Source organism: Balaenoptera acutorostrata, chromosome 2 (assembly GCF_949987535.1).
Source record: "Balaenoptera acutorostrata chromosome 2, mBalAcu1.1, whole genome shotgun sequence".
NCBI lineage: Eukaryota > Metazoa > Chordata > Mammalia > Artiodactyla > Balaenopteridae > Balaenoptera > Balaenoptera acutorostrata.
In genome coordinates, this window is record NC_080065.1 from 105,694,810 (window position 1) to 105,718,037 (window position 23,228).

At 36.5% G+C, this 23,228-nt stretch overlaps 1 protein-coding gene and 1 pseudogene across 1 annotated transcript in view; one reads left to right on the plus strand and one right to left on the minus strand.

Moving 5' to 3' along the window:
- LOC130707171 (peroxisomal multifunctional enzyme type 2-like) overlaps positions 1-12,885 on the minus strand; it is a 49,661-nt gene extending 36,776 nt beyond the window's left edge. Inside the window, exons 1-6 of the mRNA XM_057540384.1 lie at positions 12,779-12,885; positions 10,404-10,463; positions 8,774-8,795; positions 8,627-8,673; positions 7,029-7,113; positions 5,751-5,938 (exon numbers count right to left, since the gene is read on the minus strand). Of these exons, the coding sequence (XP_057396367.1) occupies positions 5,751-5,938; positions 7,029-7,113; positions 8,627-8,673; positions 8,774-8,795; positions 10,404-10,463; positions 12,779-12,863 (487 nt within the window). The 5' untranslated portion in view covers positions 12,864-12,885. The remainder of the gene's footprint in view (positions 1-5,750; positions 5,939-7,028; positions 7,114-8,626; positions 8,674-8,773; positions 8,796-10,403; positions 10,464-12,778) is intronic.
- Positions 12,886-22,245: 9,360 nt separating this feature from the next.
- Positions 22,246-22,556, plus strand: LOC130707172 (transcription and mRNA export factor ENY2-like; annotated as a pseudogene).
- The last annotated feature ends 672 nt before the right edge of the window (positions 22,557-23,228 follow it).

Here is a 23,228-nt window from a genome sequence, read left to right on the forward strand (position 1 = left end):
CTAGAAAACTACAAAACAGCCTTGACAACTGTAATGGCAGTAAGATGATGGAAAATGGACCTTGCAACCGTTACTGATGAGTCACAAAGTGTAAGAAATATTTTCCTGCTGCATACCTTCTGTGAGCAACTTAACAGAGCAGAAAGGTACTACACAAGGAGCATGAACACCTAGATTTTACTGCTGGCCCTGCCATGTAGGCAATTTAGGGCATTGAGCACAGCGCTCAACTCTCTTGGACGTGTGTCTGCATCTGTAAGATGGTAATTAAAATGCGTTACCTGCCTATTCTACTAAGTTGTTGCAAGGCTCAAAGGAGACACGATTTGTAAATACATCTTATAATCTTTAAAGAATCAAATAAATGTAAATTTTAACTGTGAAGGGACAAAATACAGTTTTATATTTTAAAGTGACAAAGATGACATTTACAGTCCCTGTAAATTAAAGAGCAGCTCTAAGAACCTTTCACTTTACAGTATTCCTGACCCCAGAAACTGTGAGATAATATATACTTGTTGTTTTAATCCACAAAATTTGAAGTAATCTATTACACAGCAGTAAATAACTAATACAGCTTGGGAAGTTAGTTCATGGGTATTCATCCTAAGATTATGTTTCTTTTCATGTAAGAAACATGTAAGTCACATACATGACTTTCCATTTTTCAAATATATTTCAAAGGGGGAAATGAAATTGCAAATGTCTCCCCACATTACTCATAACACCTGGTTCTTTAACAAATAATTCCTTTGACAGCCTGTAAGTTAATATTTCAGAGGAAAAGAGGAAAAACGCTGAGGCAAAATAAATTTTCGGCTTTTTCTAAACTATAAAAAAGTAATAAATACCAAAATTTAAAATAACAGGAATTCAGAATCTGAAGGGCTTTTAAAAATGATCTGTAACAACTCTCTTCCTTTACAGAAGAGAAAGCAGGTCCAGAAACTTAAATTATTTGTCTAAAGTAGATCTTATTCTCCAAACATCTTTCACTAGGGTTTGGTGGACATAAAAGATACTACATTAAACAGTGACCTAACATCTCTAGAGGTCAAAATTAATGGAAGCTACATTCCCAAATGAAAGCAAATTTAAAAGCTCAAGTTTTCAATATTTTCTTGGAAACTTGCTGCTTCCCCAAGAAAGTCTACAGCCAATGGCAAAAAGTGACTAAGGTAGGAGTCTAGCACAGAAATGATAAGCATAAAATTCTAAATAGTGGTTATCTCTTGGCATGAAGCAGAGGAACAGAATAGAAGGTATAAAGTTAGATGCAAGTAATGTTCCAATTCTTGGGTTGAGCAGTGAGTTCATGACTATGCATTACATTTTGATACTTTACTTCTTGCCAGTAACCTACACTGTTGTGCATATATATGTAGCATTATACTTAAATAATCCAGTTCTTTAACAAGAATTCCTTCAAAAAGATATGAGAGTATAAAGTTTTTTTAAAATAAGGGACTTTTTTAAATGGCCCTGTTGACAAAAGAAAAGGAAAAAAAAATTAGATCTCAGGTACAAATAGCTATTCTACACTAAAGCAAACTGGTTAGGCACAGCTCTTAGGAAAAGCTAGCAAGTACATACTTGGTATTACAAATCCCAAGTTCTAAAATGAATGTTAGCTCAAACGTGGAAAGTAAAATGGTACTGTGAATAAGCATTTGTATGCCATGAAGCAGCTAATTCTAAAGTAATTTCACTCATCAATTGTTTTGTACTGTTTCACAGAAACTACTTTTAAAGTATTACAGATATTTTCTTTTTAGATATATGTTAAAACCAGGAGTATCAAAAACCATACAGTTTTCCACCAGTCAAGTATTCTATTTCTTATATAACTAAATAAATAAGCATTGGCTCTCAATCATACATTTAAATTTTTAAATTTACAACTTTATATTTCATGTTTTCAAAGAACAAAGTTGGAAGACTCACATTACCTGATTTCAAGACTTACTATAAAAATATAGTAATCAAAACATCATGGTATTGGTAAAAGGACAGGCCCATAGATCAATACAACAGAACAAACAATCCAGAAATAGACCCACACATACATACATGGTCAACTGATTTTCCACAAAAGTGCAAAGGCAATCCAAATCAAGAATGAGGAATAGTCTTCAGGACAAATGAACTCGCAGTTTCTTCAACAAATAATTGGCACTTTTTCAAAAAGGAGAATGAACTATCATATGTTAAATAAAACTTAAGAGATACAGTAACAAAACGACTGTGAACCTTGTTTAGACCATTGTGGAATAAACTAACTCTAAAACGATATTTTTTAGATAACGAGGAAGTTTTCATATAAATTTGGTATTAGACAATGGTAATGAATTATTTTATTTGGTGTGATATTGGCATTGTGGTTATAATGTCCATATCTGTTAGTTAGAGACACATTTCCAAGTATTTATTAGGTGAAATGCAACATCTAAGATTTGCTTTGAAATGTTACAGAGAAAAAGGGAGAGGGTAACAAAATAAATAAATCAATAAGACAAAATCATTTTGAAATATGCCCAGAGCATTCTGTTCTCCTTAACAAAGGCCTATCCTCAAGGGAAGCTACCAGAGCCTTATTTGACCTAAGGGAAGAGCAATTAGACTAGTGGAACCCCTCTAGCCTTCCTGTCTCAAATAAGGGGAGAAAAAAAAAAAGGCTAAAAAACTCTACTGAAGCTCAGAGTCCAGAGACTTTGACCTGCTAAAAAACTTGCGGATTTAATCATAAGATTATAGAACACTTCCCCTCGCCATAATTTACAACCACTTCAACAGGCCTCCAGTATAACAGTGGATTACAACTGAGAGAGCTGCAAACACAAAGAGTACCTAGGGAAACCCAAAGACAACAGGGGACACAAAAACAACGACAAAGAGGAAAATGTAGCCTCTGACACCAACAGCTACAGCAACCAATAAACGCAACCTAACTCCTAGCCAGATAAACATGAAACCTCACAATAAAGCTCTGTATACCACACTTTCTACTACCCCAATACATCATGTTCAGTTTTCAACAAAAATTTCAAGGCATGCTAAAAGATAAGAAAAGTACAGGCTGAGGAGACAAAGCAAGCCTCAGAACCAGCTTGAAATATAGCAGAGATTTTGGAATTTTCAAACTAGGAGTTTAAAATAACTGTGATTAACATGCTAAGGGCTCTAATGGAGAATAGTGGACAACTTACAAGAACAGATGACTACTGTAAGCAGACAGAAGGAAATGCTAAAAAAATCAAAAGGAAATGTTAAAACACAAAAACAATATAACATTTTGAAATGAAAAAAGAAAAATCAGTAAGCTTGATTTGAATATATGTCAATAGAAACTTCCCAAACTGAAATGAAATGCAAAGAGAAAAAAGGACAAAAAGATAAGAGGGAATAGAATATCCAAGAACTGTGGTATAATTACAAAAGATACATTGAGACTTCCCTGGTGGCGCAGCGGTTAAGACTCCACGCTCCCAATGCAGGAGGCCCAGGTTCAATCCCTGGCCAGGGAACTACATCCCGCAACTAAGAGTTTGCATGCCACAACTAAGGAGCCCACGTGCTGCAACTAAGGAGCTTGCAAGCCACAACTAAGGAGCCTGTGAGCTGCAACTAAAGAGGCCCACCTGCTGCAACTAAGACCCGGCCCAACCAAATAAATTAATCAATTAATTAATTAAAATAAAAAGATAGAACAGGCACATAATGGGAATACCAGAAGTAGAAGAAAAAAAGAAAACAACAGAAGAAATATTTTAAGCAGTGATGGCTGAGAATTTTCCAAAGTTAATCACAGATACCAACCGCAGATCCAGGAAGCTCAGAAGACATCAAGTAGAATATTGCCAAAAATCTACACCTATTATTATGCATACTATATTCAAACTGTGGAAAAAACAAGGAGAAAACCTTGGAGGAACACAGAGAGGAAAAACTACCTTATGCATAAAGAAACAAGGAAAGAATTATGTCAGACTTTCCTTCAGAAACCATGTAAGCAAAAGAAGAGTGGAGTGAAAGATTTCAGGTGTTGAAAGAAAAAAATTACCCACCCAGAATTCTGTACCCGGTGAAATTATCCTTCAAAAGTGAAAGAGACTAAAGAGAATAAAAAAACAAGCTAAAGACTGGGAAAAAATATTTGCAAAACACATATCTGATAAAGAACTTGTTTCCAAAATATTCATGGAACTCTTAAAACTCAACAACAAGAAAACAAAGAACCCCCCCCCCAAAAAAAGAAGAAGAAAACAAAGAACCCAATTTAAAAATGAGCAAAAAATAAGAACAGACACATCACCAAGGAAGACAAATAAATGGCTAATAAGCAAAGGAAAAACATGCATAACATCATAAGTCATTAGGGAACTGCAAATTAAAACAATGAAATACCCTATACACCTATTAAAAGAACTAAAATGCAAAAGACTAACAATAATAAATGCTGGCAAAGATGTGGAGCAACAAGAACTCTCACTCACTGCTAGTAGGATTGAAAAACGATACAGCCATTTTTGAAGACAGTTTGGAAATTTTTACAAAGCTAAAGACAGTCTTACCATACAATCCAGCAATTATCCTCTTTAATATTTACCCAAATGAGTTGAAAACTTATGTCCACACAAAAACCTGCACATGAATGTTTATAGCAGCTTCACTCACAACTGTCAAAAACTGGAAACAATGAAAATGTTCCACGATAGGTGAATGAAAAAACAAATTGTGGCACCTACATACCATGTAATATTATGTAGTGATAAAAAGAAATGAGCTTCAATCCTCCCAGACATTTGGGAAAAAGAGGAGAGGATGAAGAGACGGAACACAGGGGATTTTTAGAGTGAAACCATTCTGTATGATCTAGAATCGTGGGTACGTAACATCATGCATTTGTGAAAACGCATAAAATCATACAACCTAAAGAGTGAGCCCTAAAGTAAACTATTAACTATAGTTAATGATAATCAATCAGGGACTTCTCTGGTGGTCCAGTGATAAAGAATCTGCCTTCCAATGCAGGGATGCGGGTTCGATCCCTGGTCAGGGAACTACGATCCCACATGCCGAGGGTCAACTAAGCCCGGGTGCCACAACGACCGAGCTCACGTGCCTCAACAAGAGAGCCAGCGTGCCACAAAATATAGAGCCCACGCACCCTGAAGCCCATGCGCCGCAACTAGAGAGAGAACACCCACGTGCCACAACTTGAGAAAAGCCCACGCACCACAACGAAAGATCCCACATGCCTCAACGACCCGATGCAGCCAAATAAATAAATAAATAAATAAATAAACATTGATCAATACTGGTTCATCAACTGTAATAAATGTAGCACACTGATGTAAAACTGTGTGGGAGGAGGAGTATATGGGCACTCTCTTTACTACCTGCTCAATTCTTCTATAAACCTAAAACTGCCCTAAAAAACAATCTATTAATTGTTTTACATAATTATAATTATAAACCAGTAAGAATGCTATTACCTCATTCTGTAAAGAAAAAATGTATGTATGTCTACCTACACAAAGAGAAAGTTTATCTCAGTGTGGTAGAATTATGGGTCATATTTTGTTTGTTTGTGCTTTCCTAAATTTTCTATAATGAACATAAACTACACATAATGCTTTTTTAAATTGTAACGAAATTTTTTTAGCTACTCAAAAAATTAAATACTTTTACAAAGCTCACGCCACACAGGTATGTGAGGAACAGCATTAAAAAAAATCTAAACTACTTACCATCAGGCAAAATGTTCTGGGTCAACCGTGATCCAGCAGTAGGGGCAATAGTGTTACAATGAATGTTGCTTTTCTCGCCTTCAACTGCAAGACAATTTGAAAGGCCCAGAAGACCCAGCTTTGCAGCACAATAATTTGCCTGGCCAAAGTTGCCATATATTCCTGAAGCCGATGAAGTCATGATGATCCTAAAAGGAAAATCAATCTCTCAACATCATCTTTTCTATATTTTGATACTGTTGCAACTCTAAGCATTTTTTTTTCTTTTTCATTACTATTATACCTGTCAAAAGCAACTCTGTATACTGCCATTAGGTTCTTAAAGTCATGATTCATATATCTAAATTAATATAAATAATAAAAGTAATCTCTCAAAATTCAACTGTGAGATTTTATTGTTTTAGAAAGAATCCCTGGTCAGGATCAAATGAATTCAAGTGTAAGAATGTATATTCATTATGTACTGAAAACAATAAGTATTTATAAACATAAAATAAACTGCCAATTTACAAGTTAAAATTTTAGTAAGAAATATTAGATCATGAAGTTCTAATTCTTTAGTCCTCAGAACTTTGCTCCTTTCCCTTTCTGGATAATATTAAATGCCTCATATTAAATAATACCATCTCATAATCTGACCTAATCTCACTTACTCTACTTAGTAGAACAAGTAAATCCTATCATTGACTTTCAGAAACTGCTAGTATCAAGATATACTAGAACTCTCCAATAAGAACAGATATCACACGCAATTTACTTCTAGTAGATGTGTGTGAACCCTGAGTTAACAGGAATAACTTTTATGTTAGAGAGCATGGGGCCACTTACTAGGTCTGCCACGTCTGAGTCACACAGACGCAACTATAAGAGTCTTACCGTTCCTAGTTTACAAAGACTAACTCATGTCTGACCAGTGTCAGCCAGTAGAAAACAGCCACTCATCTCTCCCCAGTTGGTCACTGGGCACAAAAAATGATATTTTGGTTAGAGAATAAAGTACTGCTGAATCCTCAATGTTTGTACTGCTAAAATATCAGAGAATAGCAGGAGAATCATTAATAATGAAAAGTAGGAGGTGAAAAGAAATACTAAGTTGTCCACCTCGCTAATCTATGACTGACACCAATGTAACGGGGAGGCATCTTCCAAAACTACGTTTAAAAAGCCTGTGCATATCTGAAGGTGTATTTTTCAACGTCAAAGCAATTCTTTTCCTCTGGACATAAGAACCCACACACGGCATCTCCAAACCCCCTTGACAGCCACATACAACTCTACCTTCCAAATTTCTGTTTCTTCATGTGATCCCACGCTGCCCGGGTCACCAGGAATGAGCCCCGCAAATGAACTCTCTGGATGATATCTAAAACAAGACATTTTTATCATGAATATTGTCAAATTTAGACAGACCTATCTCAGAATCAACATAAGCAAAGACTTACTTATACAAAGATGTTCATTTTATACCTAGCATTCAAAATCAGCTATTGTCACATTGCACTCTGAGTAATCATTTTTGCTTTAGTTCCAGTTACATAACCAATCAATAATTCATACCTATTTTGCCTATAATTTATGATTAGATTATTATCTAATATATCTAACTTTATCATAAATATAATGCCACCTAAATACGATGCCTATGCATATCTAAGTGCAATGCCATCTTTAATTTTTGCCTATTTTATATAAAAATTCATAATACAAATAACCAAGAATTTTACATATATAATTGGGACTCAACACAAACGTTAGTTAAAGCATAATCAAAAACCACTCAGTTCTTCATCAAGAAATGTTTATAAAATGTTCAGTATATCCCTAAATCCCTATTTTTAACAGGATTTGCAAATGAGTTAGAGAGAGCTGGGGGTCGGGGCGTGGAGGTGTAGGAAAGAGGGGGAGGGAAAGAGGGAAAAAGAGAGACAGAGAAGCCTGCTTTCTGAAATGTCAATCTAATGAACAGACAACTTGGAGGATGATGCAGATAAACAAACAATTCCAGATTTAATCTTACTCTGATGAAACCAGAAGAGGACACACTCCAGCCCCATCAGAGCTCAAAGCAAAGCACCGACTTAAGTCCCCTCTGCCAACAAATTCTATCTTTCTCAGCTCCTTTTTTTCTCCAGTTATTACAAGGGAATTGGAAGCTAAAAGCCGTCTTTGCTTAATTCTAAGTCAGAAAGATATCTTCCTTCTTCCAAAAGAACTTCTGGCAATATTTCCCAGAAACACACTCTATAAACAATGATGTAATTCATCTCAGTTACCATGCCTGCCACCGTCGCAGCCACCAATGCTTGTTTTAGTTCTGATAGCCAATGAAAGTAAGGGCAAAAAAGAGCAAACAGGATAAAAAAATTTTATAACTGTGACTGTTCATCATCTAAACTCAATCTTTCCAACATGACATTCCTAATGGAAATTTTTCCTACTTATTAGAAGTTTCAAAATTATATCTAGGTTTTTCCCACCCAGTTCTCAGATCTCCATCGTTTTTAGTTTTTGTTTTTTAGCATTTCCTTTTGATTTTTTTAGCATTTCCTTCTGTCTGCTTACAGTAGTCATAGCCTACTCTTGCTCTTGAAATAAGAATCACACAGCCAGACAAGCATGCAAAAGGCTGTTAGAAACAACTAATACTGCAAGAAAACGCTGACAATCTCTCAAAGAGAAAAAGGGAAACGAACGAAAGTCACAAAAGCCTTTTCTTCCAACTGTTCATTTTCAGTTGTAAAGCTTACTCATCACTTATATTAGCAGAAGCAAAAATAGGTAGAAGCAAGTTTTTCCTTAAGTGTGGAAATGTATCAAATATTAGAAGGCTAAATGGATAAGTATGTTCCAGAGAACGTATATTTAAAATAACTTACCCCAGTCTTCATCACTTATTCTACCAAAGGAATGGTCCCTCAAAATTCTAAAAAATTGATATTATATATGTTGAGAAGAGAAAGTCAACACTTAAAAAAAGTTTGCATGTACATTACTTTATTGGAAATTTAAAAAGAAATACTCACCCAGCATTGTTGATCACAACATCTACAATATAAAAATATTCAAGTCACAAATATAAAAGCAAGCATATTAATTTGCCTTTGCTTACAACACATTTCTTTCAAAAGCGTTCCCTGCCTCCCCCCTGCCCATGGAAAAGTAGATATAATAGGTAACAAATGCTAGCAGAACACAATTTTATACCTATAGTAAAAAAAAATCGGATTCACAAAAGCACAATAAGTACCCCATTATATCAGTGCTTTCCTCTCAAGTCTACATACCTAAATGTTTCCACCTCTACCTCCTGCCAAAATTCTGTGAGCTTATTTACAGAATTAGCAGTCACACAACTCTTAGGTTCTTAGAATTCAGTGGTAATCGTAAACCATCCCTCAATTAACTTCAAAATTCACTGGGAAACTTAAAAGTTTAAAAGATTTTTCCTTGCCACTCAAAAGTCAAAAGCCCAGAAAGGAAACCATTAGAGTCAGAAACTGATGGCCTGTCTTCATACATAATTGCATTCTCACTATAAAATAGAAGGGATTGTTTCTTAAGGTTCAACCACCATCTTGTGGCTATTTTCACCTTATGACTTCAGAACTTTGTGGTCTCTATCCCTGTGTCAGACACTATGTGAACAGGTCTCTCACAAGCTCAACCAAATATAGCTAGAAAAATATATATGCTAGACCAAAAAAAGGGGGGGGAAACACATTCAAACTACAAAAATTAACATTTTTCAGATTATAAACACGTTGGGCTTATCTGCAGTAGTTTCCCCCTAGTAATTCAATAACCTTTTACTAACAATGTATGGGACTAAGTCAGGAAAATTAAACAATATATTTGAAATGCTTGAAATGCTTCTTAAAAATGAAGATTTTTATTTTATATAATTCATCTTAATTAATTTGCAAGATACTGAATCATTTTCATCTGAATCATTATAATTATCTAAAATATTCCACTGGGTCCTCTATTGCCAAAATACTGATTTATTTTTTATTTTCTAAATATATTTGGGGTATGATTAAATTATTATAAAAAGGAAACTTAGAGAATACTTACAAGTTTTTTTAAAGGCTCTTAAAGTACAAAAAAATATAAAACAAACTCAACACATACATGCATAAAAACTGTCACCTCGGGCTTCCCTGGTGGCGCAGTGGCTGAGAATCTGCCTGCCAATGCAGGGGACACGGGTTCGAGCCCTGGTCTGGGAAGATTCCACATGCCGCGGAGCAACTAAGCCCGTGAGTCACAACTACTGAGCCTGCGCGTCTGGAGCTTGTGCTCCGCAACAAGAGAGGCCACGACAGTGAGAGGCCCGCGCACTGCAATGAAGAGTGGCCTCCACTCGCCGCAACTAGAGAAAGCCCTTGCACAGAAACAAAGACCCAACACAGCCAAAAATAAATAATAAAAAAATAAAAGATTACTTTAAAAAAAAAAAAAAAAAAAAAAAAACTGTCACCTCAAGCCCTTTGTGGAATAAGATTAGGGTATGTAAAAAAATTAAAATTTAAAACAAATCTAAAAATTTGATTACCAAAAAAGAGTTTTTAATAAACAAAAGTGAAATAAAATATATTTCATTAGAAAGGTAGAAGCTGCTCTGTTAGTACCATAAATGCAAAGAAACATTACCTATTCTTCCAAAAGCATCCAGTGCTGTCTTCACAACCTTCTCTCCTGCGTCCACTGAATCTGAGGGAAAGGGAAATTAGGACAAAACTTCAGTAATATCCCTTACAAAGGACTTCTAAATTCTGTGGCTCAGAGCACATGACAGATACTATTCATTCAACAGAACTCATTTCCAAGGAAAATACATTTATATTGCAGGCACGTAACAAACTAAAATATAAATGATACATGTTACAAAAGAAATTTAGTCCCTAAGGCAATCCTTTAACCTACCAAAAAAAAAAAAAGAGAGAGGGGGTAAATGAGAAGTATTTGACAAATAATATCCAAGACACCATGGTCCAACAGAACTTTCTGTGAGGATGGAAATGCTCTATTTCTGCACTAACATGGTAACCACAAACCACATGTGGCTCCTGAAGTGTGGCTAGTACGACAAATGGAATAATCTATTTTATTTCATTTCTGTTGAATTTTAAATAGCCACATAAGCACTTCCCCTTAAGGATGCAAATGAGACTTTCAGAGGGAGGGAAGGAGAAGCGTGTTTAATTTGAAAAAGCATGTTCAATTCTGTATCACTACATTTGGAAAACAAACCTACTGTTTTTGTAATACTAACTACAAAAAGAAAAGCTCAATGAAATATTACGGATTTGTGATTTTCTGCTAATCAGCCCAGGAGAAGGGCTCATATCCCCAGAGCTGTGTGTCAAATGGTCAGCTGTCAACTCAACATCACCATTGCCTCTTTCTACTTCCTCTGCAATCACAGCGGGAGCCAGGTCCCTTCCCTGGGACCCATAAGCTCCTGAGTTAGATCTGCCAAAAAGAAATACTCGCTTAAAGGGAGGAAAAGTAGGAAGAGACTGTAAACGCAGGCAATCTTGTGAGCAGGCGGCAGATGTGAGACTGACAGCACATCCAGGTGAGCTCTTGAAAACCACCTGCCACAAGCTGCGATGGTCATCGACAGTTTCCCTGACATGCACCTGCCCAGACCTTCCAATGGTAAGTCTCTATTCTTTGTATAAAACCCTTCACACTTGGAAAACCGAGAGGGGCTTCTGTTTTCTTGACTGAATCCTGATTGATACAGGTTGAATATCAAAACTGAGGGGCAGGGAAGAGAGTCTGAAATCTTTATCTTTACAAAATAGGTTTTAAAACCCCAGAAATTTTTTTAAGTTGAAAACATTTTTCTAGACTCTCAATGTGGAAATAAGATACTAAAATGTCTGTCTCATTATTCCCTTGAACTCTCAAAACAAATCATATCCTATTTCCTTTCCTCTAAAATTTCAGAATAAAGTCACTGGCAATCTAATTTTCTCCCTGGTCCATAAAAACAATCTAATTTGCAGAAAAGTCAGTAAGCACTAGCTTTTTAAAGTAAATCTACTCAAGAAGATTCCTTACAAATACTATTAGAATCAATACATCAAACATAAAGGTTGTATTTGCTGTCTTTATTTCTAATGCCTAACTTTGACTCTTACGTTTTCATAAAGATAAGAAAGTTGCATACAGCAATGATCACCTGTGCAGAATGTAATATGAAGGCTGGGTGCAGAAAGGGGGCACTTCACTTCTTACACTATATTACTTTAAGAAATGTTTTTTAAAAGCAATTTTAAAACGAAGAATTTAATGTTACTCTGTAGAAATACATAAGACCTTTTAGCTAAGGCAGGTCTTTTAAGAAAAGACCATATTCATAGTCACATCTACAGTAATGTACTGATTATATCATGCGCTCATTATTAAAAATATTAAATAGACAACTGAATAAAAGTTAGACTCATGAAATAATCTACATCAAAAGTTTAAAAAATACGTCACTAAACATCTTTGGCAGACTTAGGTAAAATCTAATTTCATAATTATACTGGAATGCCAAGATATTTGCTCAATACTTATTAACATGAGAAACAGCATCAGTGGAGGAAATATAAAACAAGCAGTATAGGGCTTCCCTGGTGGCGCAGTGGTTGAGAATCTGCCTGCTAATGCAGGGGACACGGGTTCGAGCCCTGGTCTGGGAAGATCCCACATGCCGCGGAGCAGCTGGGCCCGTGAGCCACAATTGCTGAGCCTGCGCGTCAGGAGCCTGTGCCCCGCGACGGGAGGGGCCGCGATAGAGAAAGGCCCGCGCACCGCGATGAAGAGCGGTCCCCGCACCGCGATGAAGAGTGGCCCCCGCTTGCCGCAACTGGAGAAAGCCCTCGCACGAACCGAAGACCCAACAGAGCCAAAAATAAATAAATAAATAAATAAAATCAAGTAAAACTTTAAAAAAAAAAAAAAAAAAAAAAAACGTTTAAAAAAAAAAAAAAAAAAAAAAACAAGCAGTATAGTTCTCTCAAATATTGTACCATAGTTGGCCACTGCTCTTCCGCCTTTCCTTCTTATTTCTTCAACAACCTTATCAGCAGCTAAGGAGCCTTTACCAACTCCCATGAAGTCCCCTCCTAGATCATTCACTGCGATGCAAAAATAAACAAATAAGAATTCAGTTCTAGACCTTAAAAATATGAGTTGGAAATGAAATTATATTATTAGTGTATTTCTTCAGTCAACTTCCTAATTCCCTACTACTATATTCCCATCTTACTGAACACACCATGAGATACGTACTTTCAAAACATGCCTCTTTGTTTTTAAATATAGATATGAAAAAATATATATATATATAGATATGAAGCAGAAAAATATTTAAACACAGGTTCATGTCATGAAATTTTTAACTGTGCAATGCTTCTCCTTTTTTAGAAAGAAAAAGACCATGATTCAACCCACTTTTAGCAAAAAGAAAGAAAAGAAAAAAACCTAAAGATCACTTTTAAGATTAAATACACAGGAAAACAGTATGGACATTCTTCAAAAAATTACAACTAGAACTGCCACAAGATCCAGCAATCCCAATTCCAGGTATTTATTCAAAAGAATTGAAATCAGGAACCAAAGAGACAACAGCACTCCAAATGTTCAATGCAGCACTATTCACAATAGCCAAGATGTAGAAATAATCTAAATATCAACTGACAGATAAAAATGGATAAAGAAAATGTGGTACATAAATACAATGTATTTATTCAGCCTTTAAAAAAAGAAGGAAATTTTGCAATATGTAATGACATGGATGAGCTTTGAAGATAATATGGTAACCCAGTCACAGAAGGCCAAATGCTGCATGATTCCACTTACATCAAAGTACCTAAAATAGTCAAACTCATAGAATCAGAGAGTAGAATGGTGGTTGCAAAGATTAGGGGGAGGAGAAAATGGGGAGTTGCTAATCGGTGGGCATAAAGTTTCAATAATGCAAGATGAATAAGTTCTATAGATCTTATCTGCCATACAACATAGTGCCTGCAGTTCATAATACTGTATTGTACACTTAAAAATTTGTTAAATGTTCATATTAAATGTTCTTACCATAATTAAAAAGAAAGAAAGAAAGAAAGAAAGGTTAAATACACAATGTGAAATATCTTCTCCACGTCAAGAAGGTCTTTGTTTACAGGAATGGTGATAAAGAACAAGCACGGGGCTTCCCTGGTGGCACAGTGGTTGAGAATCTGCCTGCCAATGCAGGGGACACGGGTTCGAACCCTGGTCCGGGAAGATCCCACATGCCGTGGAGCAACTGGGCCCGTGAGCCACAGCTACTGAGCCTGAGCGTCTGGAGCCTGTGCTCCGCAACGAGAGGCCGTGACAGTGAGAGGCCCGCGCACCGCGATGAAGAGTGGCCCCCGCTCGCCGCAACTGGAGAAAGCCCTCGCACAGAAACGAAGACCCAACACAGCCAAAAATAAATAAATAAATAAATTTATAAAAAAAAAAAAAAAGAACAAGCACAATATTAAACTCTTGGAGAAGCACACGTGAATTTTTATAAAACATAGTGTGTCATGGTCTACCAAAAAAAGAAATAAAAACTATTTATTGAAAGAGGTCAGAAATTACATACACAACTAATATGTGTTCAGTCATTAATTTATAGCATATATGTAATTTATATGTTTAACAACTGACCACACTTACCACATAACATCTCCCTATATCCAATTATATAGATACAAACATTAATTGCACATTTACTATTTGCAAGGAAATCTACAGAAATCTACAGATGTATAAGAATGGTGCCTATCCTCAGAGTTTATAATCTACTGAAAGTTAAGTATGTGGTAACTACACTAATGCACTAATTGCATCATAAAGTTTATAAAAGCCAACATAACTAAATAATATGATAACGAAGGTAATTTATACAATAATTTAATTATTTACAAAATAACATGCAAAAACAAATGAAAAGATATATAGATCAATGCCAAATAACTTGGAAAAAACAGAATTTAAAACAAATACCTGGGACAAAGAATTAATTTGCATTGCAAAGTGATCATTTTTGTAGGGTTATTGCACACTGTGCAGAATATAACAATTTAAAAATTACTAATTAATAAATGGCATAGAGGTATATACTAAAATTTAAAGTCTCTTAATATTACCAAATTGATAATTACCATACCTGGGGAAAAAAGAAAAACCCACAAGATCTTTTTTTCTTTTCAACAATGGTTCTCTTTTGGTGGGGGCTGGAGTGAGGGCTGCAAGTGGGGTTGGGTGGTAAAGGGAGATACAGGGATGGTACCAAGCAAAGCTAGCCTAATGTGCTTTTACTCTTAAAGGAAATGAGTTTTTCAAAATGTGGACTGGGATATATTTTTTCTAACAATATAGTCTTAACAGCCTTACTGCAAATAAAAAATGCCGCAAAGACACAAAATAATGGGGAAAAGGCTTACATTATCCCTCAGAGATTAAAAAAAAAAGTGTTAAGCTTCTCAAGACTAAATTCCTATTAATTATTCATTTCTGTACAATTACTCAAATGACAGGAAACAGTTTTTAAAAATCAAGATTTTAAAACATGCGGCTAACAGTCTATTAAGACCCTTTTTAACTAAGCAAGGGAAAGTTCAAGAGCAAACTGGCAAAGGCCATACTTAAGTAAAGAAAGAATTGTTCAATTGTGAAATGAAACACTACCCCCAAGTGGAAACTGTTCAAAGTGCAACCAAGTGCAAGCAAAGGTAAGAACTGAAGACTGTATAAATAATTATTGAGATCAATGATGTGCAGTGAAACAGTTTCAGAATAGATTTATTCAAGACAAGTCTCTACCTTAGAGAGTACAAACTTAACACTGACCCCACTCAGTTATCCCACTATCACCAGAGCTAAATCACAGGGATTTCAGGCTTAACTAGAAAAGCACTGGTTACACGCTGAAGGGCTTGGATAGCAACAATGTTCACAGATTGTATACAAAGAGAAATGTATCCACACTATGTGACACTGTTCAGCTTAAATATATGACTAAAATTCTAATCACAATAATATTTTAAAATACCATTACTGCCTTATACTGGTATGTATATACTTTACATTTTCAAAGACCCATCTATGTACATTGCTGCATTTGATCTCCATACAGCTTTTTAGGAGTTTGGCAGGAACAGTTGTTCCTATTTTCGCAGAAGAGCAAAGTTTAGGAAAGGTTATGTAACTTGTTCCAGGCTCCAAAGCTTGTCCAGGCTCCAAGGCTGTATGAAATGGCAAAATTCAGACTAGAACCTGGACCTACCACAATACCACTCTGCTCCTCTAATGCTGTAAACAAGTTTCTTTTATCCTAATTATTTCCACTAAAAAAAAAAAAAAAAAATCACATGTGCTTGGGGAGAATATAGAAGGAACAGTAAATCAGCCACCCCAGTCAAACAAATAGCTTTAAATTAGGGAGTAAAAATGGTTAAGATTATGATAGTTAAGGACAGAGTCTTTTCAGCTAAAACCATCAAAATATCCCCCAAAGTGATATATTTGTAAATCCTCCATATAAAATCCAGTTTATAGCTCTGAAGAGTTTTGTTTTTTTTTTTAAGATGTAAAATCTTTTTCCTATTTCTGTCATTTTAAATAAATCAATGACTTGGATAGTCTACTAAAGACTACATAAGGTTTTTTACTAAAAATCCACCCCAAGATTTTACTAAATACCTGCAATATGCTAACCACTAGAGCAGGGATATAAGAATCCAGAGAATTCTAAAACACACTTGGAGCCTGTAAAAGTACTCTATTAATAGGTAAATGGATACCTAAATACAAAGTATCAAGTTATCAGCTATCCAAGCCTGAAAACAGAACCATGTTTGTGACAAGGCCTGTTTCCCCATATCCTCCCAACACTGGACATCATCATTCTTTTCAGTATAACAATTAAATGATTACAAGTTGTAGCTCATTATTTAATTTACATTTCTTTGAGCACTAGTAAGGTAACATTATTTTCATGGGCTTATTGGTCATTTATACTTCTTATTGTTTTGCCTGCTTAAATCACGTTTCATTTGGGGTGTTTTTCTTTCTTACAGATGTGTACGTGTCCCTTACTTATAAAAGATTTTAATTCTTTATATGTGTTGCAGATCATAAGTTCCTTTATTGAAATGTTGAAAGAGAAACAGAGGTAACATTGGAGCATTAATATTATTTGATGAGCATTACATACATTGTTTTCCAGTGTTTTGTTACATAAACCAGATTGAGAAATCTGGATTTGTCTTTAGCAATCCTATTTGTGTACAGGACTTTGCTCTCAGAAGTTGGTTTTCTTGTTCTTTCTTGCTATCCTTCAGCCCTGACTGTTGGCTCCAAAGACTAGAGCAAGAAACATGCTTTGGGTCTCCTGATATCAGGGCTGCTAAACCAGCTGAGGGAATATACGTCACTTATAGTTTGATAGGAAAAAAAAAAAAAAAGCAAAGCAAATTGATTATCATCTTCCTCAAACTGTCCCATCTTCTCAACATCAGTTTGCTGGGTGAGTTATTTCCCAGGTACTCTTTCCTTTCTCCCATTTCTGAACAGCACATGTCACTGAGCCATCAAGGCTTGACATCAATTTCATTATGATTCTTCAAATGTTCACTCTGTTCCCACTCTGTATCCAGCACTGTGCTAGGTGCTTTAAGCTCGCAAGGTAGACAGTTTGTGCACTGAGGAGTTTCCAGTTCTTTCGAGGAATCGTTTACTGCCATTTCTTTCCTATTCTATAATTTCATGCCCAGATTACTACAGTTGCCTTCCCGGTGGTCTTCTGCCTCCAATCTTAATCTTTCCAGGCAATCAGCAGACTGTTGCTGGGTAATGGCCCAAAGGCAGCCTTTATACTACGTCATCCCCTTGCTCAAAATCTGCAGTGGAACCCTAATTATTCACTGCCTAACTTTCAAGATCCCTTAAAGTCTGCCCTCACTTTACTGTTTCACTTTACTATAAGTAGTTCGTCCTTTTTGCTGTAGCTCAGTGCGGGAAATTGCTTATATAGCAGTTTCTAACTTGCCACTTAATTATCAAGAGTAATAATGTTATAATGCTTTGTATTTGAAGAGTGCTTTATCACTGTGCTTACACATATTCGTGTTCATATATTTATTCAATCCAAGGGTTTGACACCAGCTGAGTCATATCCACTACCAATGACATATCTATATACGACTTTTATTTCCAAAGTAAAATGGTGCTTCCAAATTTACAAAATCAAAATAACTTGCATATGTATTGATTCTGTGAGTGACATCCTTTACAATGAGTAATCTGAGAAGCATATAAAAAGATGACACGGGCAATATTATACTACAAGTGTACTTATTTTTTGGAGAGGTTATTTACTTTTTTTTTTTTTTTTTTAATGCTTTCAAGAAATTCAAACCCTGCAGATTCAAAAAGTCGTTTTAATCCGTGTCTTACCCCAGAGGTAACTGCTATTAACCATGTCTTGGATGTTCTTCCAGACATTTCTGTTTTCTATGCTTGATGCCTTTCCTCCTATTTTGATAAAGTTTCCGATAGCAAACAATAGCATTAAGAATCATTTCATTGATTTTAGAGCTGTGGGCCCAATGGGGATTTCTTCCTGTATTCTGTTCATGTCCTGACTGCTACCAAAAAGTATTTAAGGTGGCTTAAATGTGCAAGGGCTATTAAAAAATGGAAAAATTAAGAAAACGTTACATCAGAGAAAGAGAAGCCTACTCAAACCATATGCTAATGGTAGTTACTCTATTTGGGGACAGTGTCAGGTTTACCCTCAAGCTTCTTGACAGCCAAAGAAAAGGCGGAAAACACAGAGCTGCCATACTATTTTCACGTTTGGTAGAAAGATACAATCACCCTAGTTCATCAGAGTCTTTTCCAGAATGGCCATAAATGTATCTAAATATTTGAAGACCTCCAAAATGTTGTGACAGTTTAGAAAGCAACGTCTTAAATTAGGGCTCTTTAATTTAAGGGACTTAATCTGTCTCAACAACAAGAAGGCATCAAAGGTCTCCTTAAAGGGAGAAGAAACTGAAAATGAGAGACTGAGTCCCCTCCAGAGTTCAGTCCTGGGACCCTATCTCCTGTTTATATGCACTCACCACCTGGGTAATCTAATCCAGTCTCCTGGCTTTGAATACCACCTAGAAACTGAAAACAGATTTACACAGCTTCAACCTGTCCCCCCAACTACAGAGTCCTACATCCCACTGCCTACCTACTATCCCCATCTGAAAGTCTACTGGGAATGTCCCCTCTCTGCGAATCCGGCCCTCCTCCAGTCTTTCGTATCTCGGTAAACCACCACTTTATCCTTCTCTCTCCCTTTCAACCCACATCAGCAAATAAGCAAATCCTGCCATACCTACCTTCAAAATATATCCAGAATTTAACTTCTTTGCACCACCTCCATCCCTACCACCTGTCTGAATCACCCCCATCTCTTATGTAGATTACTGCAATAACCTGACAGATCTCTCTGCTTCCTCTTCTTTTTTTTAACAAAAAATCACAAGTGTGGACAAGAATTGTTAATAGGATAATAGACCCCAATATGCCCAACGTACTTCTCCACTTCCACGCCTGCTCCCCTAGAACCTATTCCTCACACAGCACTCAGAATGATCCACTTAAACCTTAAATGAGGTCATGTTGCTCCTCCACGCTCTCCAATGGCTTCCCATCTCAATCAGGGTAAAAGCCAGTCCTTACTCTGAACTAAATGGTCCTACATGACCTGACCTCCTGTGATCTCTCATCTCTCACTTTGTTCCCCTAGACGACTTCACGCCAGCCTGGGATGCCCCCTAAGCTCACTTTGACATAATCTTGAGCACAGTGCCCAGCACACGGTAGGCAGTCACTATTATTCGCTTTTTACCCCCTTTACAAAAGGTTTTAATTCTTGATGTCATTTAATCCCCACCATAATCCTGGAAGTTATTAGGTAAGGTGGCTACTAATATTCAGAGGTCATGTAATTAGACAGCAGAAACAGGATTTATAGCCTGACCTAACTTCAAAGACAATTCACTTTCCCCACTGCAGTTCACCTTCTGGCTATCAGGATCACACAGCGGTTAAAAACACAGGCTCTGGCATCAGACCACAGGAACTTGTAACTCATCTTTACCAGTGATTATGCAACTGCAGTACAGAAAAGAAATCATGTCGATCTTACTTCAAAAGATTGCAGTTTCAATTACCCAAAAATGCTACTCCTCCAGTTCAAGAATAGAAAGCATTCTGCCTTTCTTACTGTCCAAAAAGAGGTTCTCCTTGCTGGAACACTTCCATCTTCTTTGTGTTCACACCCTCAAGACAAAACTTAATATTCAGAGAACTCGATACAGCTCACCTACTGAGGAAATCTCAAACCTATTCCATTCCCAACATTTCCTTCAGACATGTGCGAACATTTCTTGAAAGATGTAACGTGTACGAAACCAAATGTCCCTTGTTGTAATTATCAGCCACAGGCTTAGCAGTTCTGATACCCAGATTTAAATCTCCCATAATGCTTTATATTACGGAATATAAAACATAGCAATCATATTTACATGAAGAGAATATCTTAAGTGATACCCTTAACTTTGGGCTTGGCCAGGTGATTTCCTTTGGCCAATGAAAGGTGAGTAGAAATGACATGCCACTTCTAAACAGAAGCTTTATGAGACACCAAGGGGATCCATTTTTATTTTCCCTCTGCTGGAAGAACAGCCATGATGAAAGTTGCTCCTTCAGCTGGGATCCTGAAATTAGTACGACACAAAAGCAGAGACACAGCTGACCAGAAGCTGAAAGGTCAGGTAGGTATGAAATTACCCTTTTTTTTTTTTTATGAATTTATTTATTTTATTTATTTTTATTTTTGGCTGTGTTGGGTCTTCCTTCCTGTGCGTGGGCTTTCTCTAGTTGCGGCGAGCGGGGGCTACTCTTCGTTGAGGTGTGTGGGCTTCTCATTGCAGTGGCTTCTCTTGTTGCGGAGCACGGACTCTAGGCACATGGGCTTCAGTAGTTGTGGCACACGGGCTCAGTAGTTGTGGCTCGTGGGCTCTAGAGCGTAGGCTCAGTAGTTGTGGCACACGGGCTCAGTTGCTCCGTGGCATGTGGGATCTTCCCGGACCAGGGCTCGAACCTGTAACCCCTGCATTGGCAGGTGGATTCTTAACCTCTGCACCACCAGGGAAGTCCTGAAATTATCCTTTATTATTATAAACCATTGAGATTTGTCTGTTAACTCGGCATAACCTAGCAAAAGTTGACTTATATGAGAAACAAGGTACTCCATTTCTTAAGGTCTTACTTCTTACTGGCCTCTGAGCTAGTCATAGGATTAACTGATTAGTAATTTTTCCACAAACAAGATACTCTGATGTCATAAATCCTAGGTTTGCTTACTCCTCTTTACTATTTTTTGCTTACTCAGGTAAAAATATGCTGAGCAGAACAAAATTAACACAGGAGAAATGTTAGTGCACATGATACAACCTGGACTCAGGGCATCTGTGTTTTAAAAAAGTTAAAGCAGAGGGTAGTGGTGGTTAGGGAAAAACAAAACCCATTGGTAGCCCAGAAAGTTCACAGCTAGGTCACAGGCTAAAAAGTGGTAGAAACCATCAGTGAAAAGTTCTACATTTTCACATAAACTAAGCTAAACTAAATCTGGCTCTCCAGCCTAGTTTGGTAAATATTTTTCCCAAAACACTAATTTTCTGCCTTTTTGGACTCTCACAAGCACTTGCTGCGATACCATCCCTGAGGCAATGACAAAATAAACAGATACACTGTCCCTGTTTACCTTTTTCTTAGAACTGAAAAACTCCAATCTGAGTTCAACAAATTCAAAGGTAATAAATAAATACAGGAAAACTGATCCACATAAACACATACTGCTGCAAAAGGTTTTACAAAACAAGTTTATAAACTAAGATCATAACTTAGTCACAACAAAAAAAGCAGAAATTTATTCAACCAATCTCAAAGACACACCAACCACTCCCCAGCCCGCCCCACCCCCAGAAAAGGGCTACAGCAAACAATAAAGGAAGGAATGAACAAAGTCCCTTCTTTACAAAAGGCAACATTCTCAGAACTTTAGGAGATACAAAAGATAAAATGAGATACTTGCACTTACGGAATTGAGTGGAAAAGATGTAAATAAATAAAAAGTTTTAAGTATTAATAAATAAATAACAATATTTTTTTTTAAGAAAAAAAAAAAAGTAACAACATGTGCCTTTAAGCCCTGACATGAAATATTTTGGGGAAAACCTGGCAAAAAAGGCCTGAACTATACACGCCCTGACCAAATACCACAATATCAAAATTTGTCCTTGCCCCAAGAAGTAGACTGGATTAACAGCCAGTGGCTATGACCTTAAACAAGGAACATCCAAAGTCGCTGTGTCCCTTCCATAAAGATATATGCTAGGTCCGAGCAGCCGAAGAGTGTGGTTAGCAAGATGAACAAAGATGCGCAGATGAGAGCAGCAATTAACCAAAAGTTGATAGAAACTGGAGAAAGAGAAGGCCTCAAAGAGTTGCTGAGAGCTAAATTAATTGAATGTGGCTGGAAGGATCAGTTGAAGGCACACTGTAAAGGTAATTAAAGAAAAAGGACTAGAACACGTTACTGTTGATGACTTGGTGGCTGAAATCACACCAAAAGGCAGAGCCCTGGTACCTGACAGTGTAAAGAAGGAGCTCCTACAAAGAATAAGAACATTCCTTGCTCAGCATGCCAGCCGTTAAGATTGAATTAGATTGTGTTGTTTTGTGGTTTTATTTCTGAAAGTAAAACTTGCCATAAATTAGGAATTGATTTCCCAATATAAAATCCTTTTTTGTATGATGGTATACAGTTTTCAGTAATGATGTATACAATTGTATTGATATTTTTCCCTAAATGTGTTATTTTAATAAATATCTCATGAATGAAAAAAAAAAAAAAGATATATGCTGAGGAAGAAAAGTATATTCAATATCCTGCTTAGGTCTTCTTTGTTTAGAAAACCTGGCTGCTTGTTCAGTCTTTTATTACACATCTCCATAAACAAATTGGGAGAAATTTGGCTCTCTGTATTCCCTGATAAGATGTAGGAAAACTCTATCCTTCTCAAACTCTTCCAAAAAATTGCAGAGGAAGGAACACTCCCAAACTCATTCTATGAGACCACCATCACCCTGATACCAAAACCAGACAAATATACTACAAAAAAAGAAAATTACAGACCAATATCACTGATGAATATAGATGCAAAAATCCTCAACAAAATACTAGCAAACAGAATCCAACAACACATTAAAAGGATCATACACCACGATCAAGTGGGATTTATCCCAGGGATGCAAGGATTCTTCAATATATGCAAATCAATCAATGTGATACACCATATTAACAAATTGAAGAATAAAAACCATATG